This window comes from Miscanthus floridulus, chromosome 18 (genome assembly GCF_019320115.1).
Source record: "Miscanthus floridulus cultivar M001 chromosome 18, ASM1932011v1, whole genome shotgun sequence".
Taxonomy (NCBI): Eukaryota; Viridiplantae; Streptophyta; class Magnoliopsida; order Poales; family Poaceae; genus Miscanthus; species Miscanthus floridulus.
In genome coordinates, this window is record NC_089597.1 from 114,153,016 (window position 1) to 114,158,703 (window position 5,688).

Consider the following 5,688-nt stretch of genomic DNA (forward strand, 5'->3'; position numbering starts at 1 on the left):
TGTATCAAATAAAGTACTTAAACAAATCTAGAAGTAGCTATATATATACTTTGAGACGGGGAAGTATCTCTTAAGGGCAAGTACATTAGTCTTGTCTCGTAGAATGTCTTATGTAGTGACACGTAATTTTAAGACGACTTAACAGATAGCATATATAATGGTTGTTTTTTAAGTTGTCTCATAGTAACTCATAACTCTTTCATTTATACATAGAATAAAAGTAAAGTTGTGTGTTGCATGACAACAACAACTTATACAATGGTAGAATAGTTGTCTCATAGTCCTAAATTTTAGCTCATGAGGTGGTTGTTTCGCGAAACAACAACCCCTTTATCTCTTTCCTCTCTCTTTTCTACGCATCAACAAGAATCCTACGTGGCACTGCATGAGACGGCGTACAAGACAGCTAACGTATAGCAATGTACCTGCCCTAAATATGAGTGGTGATAACAAACTTGAATATCCTCAATTTGATACACTACTAAGGGCACGTACAACGGTCGTCTTTTTGCCGTGTGGGGGATGTCATTTTTATAAAAAACCCCTCGACTCAGCAAACAGACGGGTGTGCCGTCTCTTCGCGAAGAGACGATGAGAGCTCGTGCTCCCAAGCTATATCGCCCGCTCCAGCACCGTTGTACGACGAGGGCTCGTGCTCCCAAGCCATTTTTGATCACCTTAATTTATGAGTCTGTACAAGAATTAATTATCTTGCAGATAGCCTAAAAGACAACCCATTGTATAATTTGTCTGTATTGCTATCTCTATGTGACATGACCCGTGCTTGCAGGGGCGGATCCAGAACGGGGCTGCGCCCCGGGCTGAGCTGCTGATTCACGTTCAAAACAGTCTGATCTTGCTTCCTAGGTCTCTTTTTATCTAATTAAGATCATAATTTTTTAAGCTAAACACCACATATGTTACAGGGGCTACATGGACTCGCCCCGGGCTGCAGCCCAGGCAGCCCGGGCCCTGGATCCGCCCCTGCGTGCTTGTAGACGAGAGCCGTCTAAACTGTTGAATGTGCCCTTAACTCCGTGTTGAGCAAAACCAGATGAATCACAGCATATTTATCTCGTTGCCAAGTACTCCCCAATAAAATGCCTGTAGGACGTTTAAAGCAAATAATTAAACAACGACCGAATTGAAGATCCAGGTGCCTGGGACGGCATCAAGTAGTCGAATCGTCATATCCTGGAGTTATTATTACACACACACACAGAGTCTGGTTCATCATGCACTTTGGACTTGCGGTGCCGGCCAGGCAAGAACGCGATCAGAAGCGCTCTCAATCACATCTGCTTCATCGTGCGAAACACATGGAAGATTGCACACATGAACACCGTGAAGATGACCATTAGCTCCAGGGGGGTCATCTGGTATTTTGGAGCAGTGTAGATCATATGGTTGGTCAGAAAGATCACGGAGGCAGTGACCATGAGCCAGCACCTGAGGCACTTCTTCTTGCCAGTAGGGTTCATGTTGGCAGCAACGACGACGCGCACAGCCCCATCAATAACCTACTTATAAAAATGGCAGAGACGCAAACATATTATAACTGACATTTTTGCTATCATGGTGCAATTATATGTATAATAGGAAGGACTAATGTAGTATAGACTTGTATATCGATATGACCTTTCATACCTCAAAATAAAGGTAAATGCACCATTTTTTTAATGGAAATCTCCCCATAATTTCATATTGGAGTATATGGATCACCCAAAACGAAATTCGTATGTAATTTTCCTTCTATATATGTAGGTTGATTTGTTGCTCACCTATTGTACATGTAAACTCTCTTTTCAATATATTTTTACAGGAAGGGTTGTGTCCTATTGTTTTCACTCGAGAAATTGAAAGTTCAAGTTTGTTTAGAGTAATAAGTCCACATAACTAAAAAGGCATTCCTTTGTACATAAGAATGTTCCTTTTTTTTTAGGAAACTACATAAGAATGTTCATTCAGATCCTCCAAATTAAAAGTAGGTATTTTGTCACACACCAGACCAGCTCTATTCATGTAGCACAAAATGACATCCTTGTTAACAAGCAGAGAATGTGGCTTGAACTAATAATCCCCGCTAGGATGATTTCCGTGAAAAAATGATCCATATATGGTTCGGGTCGCATATATATTTAACTGAAGCACGCAGTTGCACCACACACACCACACACACGCACACACACATACCTCAATGCCTGAATGATGTTTAGCATATGCACAGGAAAAGTCATTGTTATAGGGTGTTCAACCATTGATAGTGAAAAAACAATAATTCCCTCTAGCTGATGAGTTACAAAAATCATCATTTTTTGTTGTGGAGGGAGATTAATCCTTTCTAGTTTCTACTACAAGATGATCAATTTCCTTTGGACGGATATGATATCATGCACAAGATGATCAGCAACCCCACCAGCAAAGTGGATTAAGATTATCTATATATGCTAAACGAAAAGCCTTTAGTCTAACCAAGGTAGTATATCTCATAAATAAATCAAATCACATGCAAGATTTAACATGCTCATGTGATGACACATAAAGGGATGGTGATTACTAATTGACGGTCATGTACTCTAAACAATCGAGCCAGCATGCTCATGTACTTCTAAAACAAAGAATTGCATGCAAATCTGATCTTGTTAAGCTCGAACAATTTACCAAAAAATTATCGAAATGATCGAATTGAATTGATAAAATGAAGAGAGAAGGCTTGCTTTATTTTCATTTCTCCAGTTTTACAAGAGTGGCTCGAGGAGAAAAAGAAAGAAAGAAACAACTAATGTTTTCTAATGAATGGAGACCAAGGATAATTTTTTTCCCATATAAAACAGACCATGTTTTCCAGCGGTGATATTACATGCTTCCATCCAGGACTATCAAATCCAAACAAAAAAAAAAAAAAAACTGAGAGAGAGAGAGTACATACCGATGGGACGACACACAGATCTGAAATCCGAAGCCCCTTTTCTTCTCCCCTGGCCATGACCGGAATTTGAGCATCAGAAGCACCGGTGGCGGCCTCCGTCTCGATCCCCTTCTCCAAGTCCATGGCCGCCTACTCCACCACCTCACCATCAATCAAACAGAAGAAAAGAATAAAAGGAAAGGAAAAGGCGGCGCAAGTCTTATGTAGCTAATTAAGTTGGTATGAAAAATTCAGATGCTGGATCGATGGGACGTCGGTCTTACCTTGTGTCGGCGTCTCGATCGATCTCGATCACGCGTGGTACGCAGCGAAACGCCAAAACCCGTAGCTAGCTTCTTCAGCTCTCTCTGCCGATTGGCCGACCAGGAGCAGATCGAATTAATTAGGGTACTCCTGATCGGGAGAGGGAAGAGAGAGAGGAAGAGAGGAGAGCAATCCTAACTCACCACACACCCAAATGGATCGAATCCAGAATAGCTAGCGCAGGCGCGTAGTGGAGAGATCAGGCCGGAGGAGATGGATGGATTAATTTGGGTGAGCACCGGCAAACTGGAGAGTATTCTTAGTATATGTGCAGGTGCAGCCGGCAGTATACTAGCAGCTAGGGATCCCGATCTTGCAGGCTGTGGGACGGACGCGGTGCTGGTCTGCTGACCAGCAGGACAGTAGGACTAACTGTGGGACACGGTAGTTGCCACTGCCAGCCGCGATTCTTTCTGCCCTGCGCATGGATCGACCTGCACGTCTGTCTTTTCTTTCGGCAATGGTACTGTTGTGCGCGTCTTCGTGTTCGATTGGTCAATCCCCATGTTGTTTGTTCTCCCTGTAGGAGTCCGTGCCAAGCCAGCTTTCAGCTGCACCGTGCGTACATACGTACCAGGCATGCTTATTGCCTCTGCTCCTTCATCTGAAACAAAACAAAAACACAATCATAATTCATTCAATGGGTAGTAGAGACGGCGAGTGGAACTGCCTTTCAACGTTTTGCTGAAATTCTCCTGATGCGGTTAGTTAGCGACTCATCAATTAATTAACTAGCACGTTGTACTTTAGCTTGTTTATTTCCTTATTATACATCGATCGAATTGTCGCTAAGTTAACATGCTCGCATGTACTTGCTTATTATATATGCATGTAATAAGCAGTAATAATATACTCTCTCCGTCCTGTAATATAGTGCATTTTAGCATTCAAAATTTATCCTCAAATATAATGCATTCTAAAGGACAAAAAAACTAATTTTGCATTAAATATTTTCTATTTATCAACCAATCACCATTAACCACATTGATGATAGTGTCCGATTAGGAAATAAAATAATGAAAAATACGTCTTTTATGTTTTCTCTTAATTTACCTTAAAATTCTTAAAATGCATTGTACTACACGACAGAAGCTTTAGTACGTACTAGTGTATTGCTATAGACTATAGTACGTACACGTACATATGTTTTTTTTTTCATGCATGGTTAATTAGTCTGTCGCTTTCCTCCATTCGTCTTCTCTAGCTAAGTACATTAGCTTATTTTGGCTTCTCAATTCGGGATTGTAATCATCAAGACATGCATACAGGTCCTGTGAGATCTCTTCTCTATACAAGTGTCGTTGCTGACCAAAACACAGGCAGGCTTCAGAGTATCTGAGATTTGACTCGGGATTTCCAAAATCGATCGCAAGTTCGGAACCTCGAAATTTCGAGCTTTGAAGACTGAAACTGCCCGCGGAGGCGATATTGCTAGCTAGCCTCAAGAATGGCAATTCTGAGTTTTCAAGACTGAAACTGCATGCGCGGAGGCGATCTAGCTAGCTAGCTTCAAGAATGGAAGAAGGAAAGAAATCGTCAGTTTGCTCAAGAGAAACTGAGAAAGAAGAAGAGCACGCGAGATAACAAAGCAAGCCATGCATGGTACGGTTAGTCTGTCGCTTTCCTCGGTTCACGCCGGGGGCCCCGCTGACCACCGTGCAGGAGAGGAAGAAGGCGGGCTGCCTGGAGCCCGCAAGGCCGCAATGGTATATATGAGGGCCTGGGCTTTTTGCCTAAAGTATCACGTGGGCTTCTCTGTAGTGAAGATGGGCCTGGGCTTTTGGCGTTGAAGATGGGCCTTTTGGAGATGGGTTCATTTGTTTGTTTTATCGCTCCACAGGCAATGCACGGGCTGCACGTGACACGACACCCCACCGTTGTTTGAGGCGTTGACATTGGATTTAGATCTATCTCTGGTCGTCTCAGCAATTCTGCACGCTCTATTACTGATTAATCCTCAATCTGTCTCTTCTTCCTTTCTGATGAGATTCGTCAATGATCAATTTCTCGTCCAAGTGCTAGCTACAAATTACTTCTCCTTTCATGTTCTACTTTACTTAGGAAAAGCCCCCTGAGTAGAAAGCTATATAAACCCACACCTCCCCGCCTCATCTCCCCACCAGATGAAGTAGGACGATCAGTTTCTAAAACTCAACTATGAAAACCTCTATCATATCTAGTACATCTAGTAGCTAGCCCAAAGCATGCAAGAAATAAAAGCACATACAAGGCGAAAGGTGGAAAACAAAGAAAGATGTGGACAACAGAAAAAAGGATATGAAAAACAACGTCACGCCGAAACATAGAACAAGTTTCACCATTTGAATTGAAGAGTAGAAGGCAGGGACGTACGTGGCTACCGAGAGCAAGAGCACGATATGGCCGACCACCGTTCTCACTGTCGCACGGCGAGCATGGTAGCGCGGCCACGCCGGCCGGCCGGCGAGTTGACCTGC

General features: G+C 42.8%; 1 protein-coding gene across 1 annotated transcript; it reads right to left on the bottom strand.

Annotated features, from left to right (window-relative positions):
• Positions 1 to 1,036: 1,036 nt before the first annotated feature.
• On the bottom strand, positions 1,037 to 3,579 carry LOC136522677 (uncharacterized). Its single transcript, XM_066516489.1, has 4 exons — positions 3,376 to 3,579; positions 3,193 to 3,276; positions 2,930 to 3,058; positions 1,037 to 1,520 (listed from the first exon to the last, which is right to left on the bottom strand). The coding sequence occupies exons 3-4, from the start codon at positions 3,050 to 3,052 to the stop codon at positions 1,293 to 1,295; spliced, it is 351 nt and encodes a 116-aa protein (XP_066372586.1). The 5' UTR covers positions 3,053 to 3,058; positions 3,193 to 3,276; positions 3,376 to 3,579; the 3' UTR covers positions 1,037 to 1,292.
• Positions 3,580 to 5,688: the final 2,109 nt, after the last annotated feature.

Excerpts from the sequence above, each read along its gene's own strand:
- LOC136522677 (XM_066516489.1), bottom strand. The coding sequence starts at position 3,052 with ATGGACTTGGAGAAGGGGATCGAGACGGAGGCCGCCACCGGTGCTTCT. Across the intron at positions 1,521-2,929 it reads ATCTGTGTGTCGTCCCATCG|GTTATTGATGGGGCTGTGCG; the intron begins GTATGTACTCTC and ends TTTTATAAGTAG.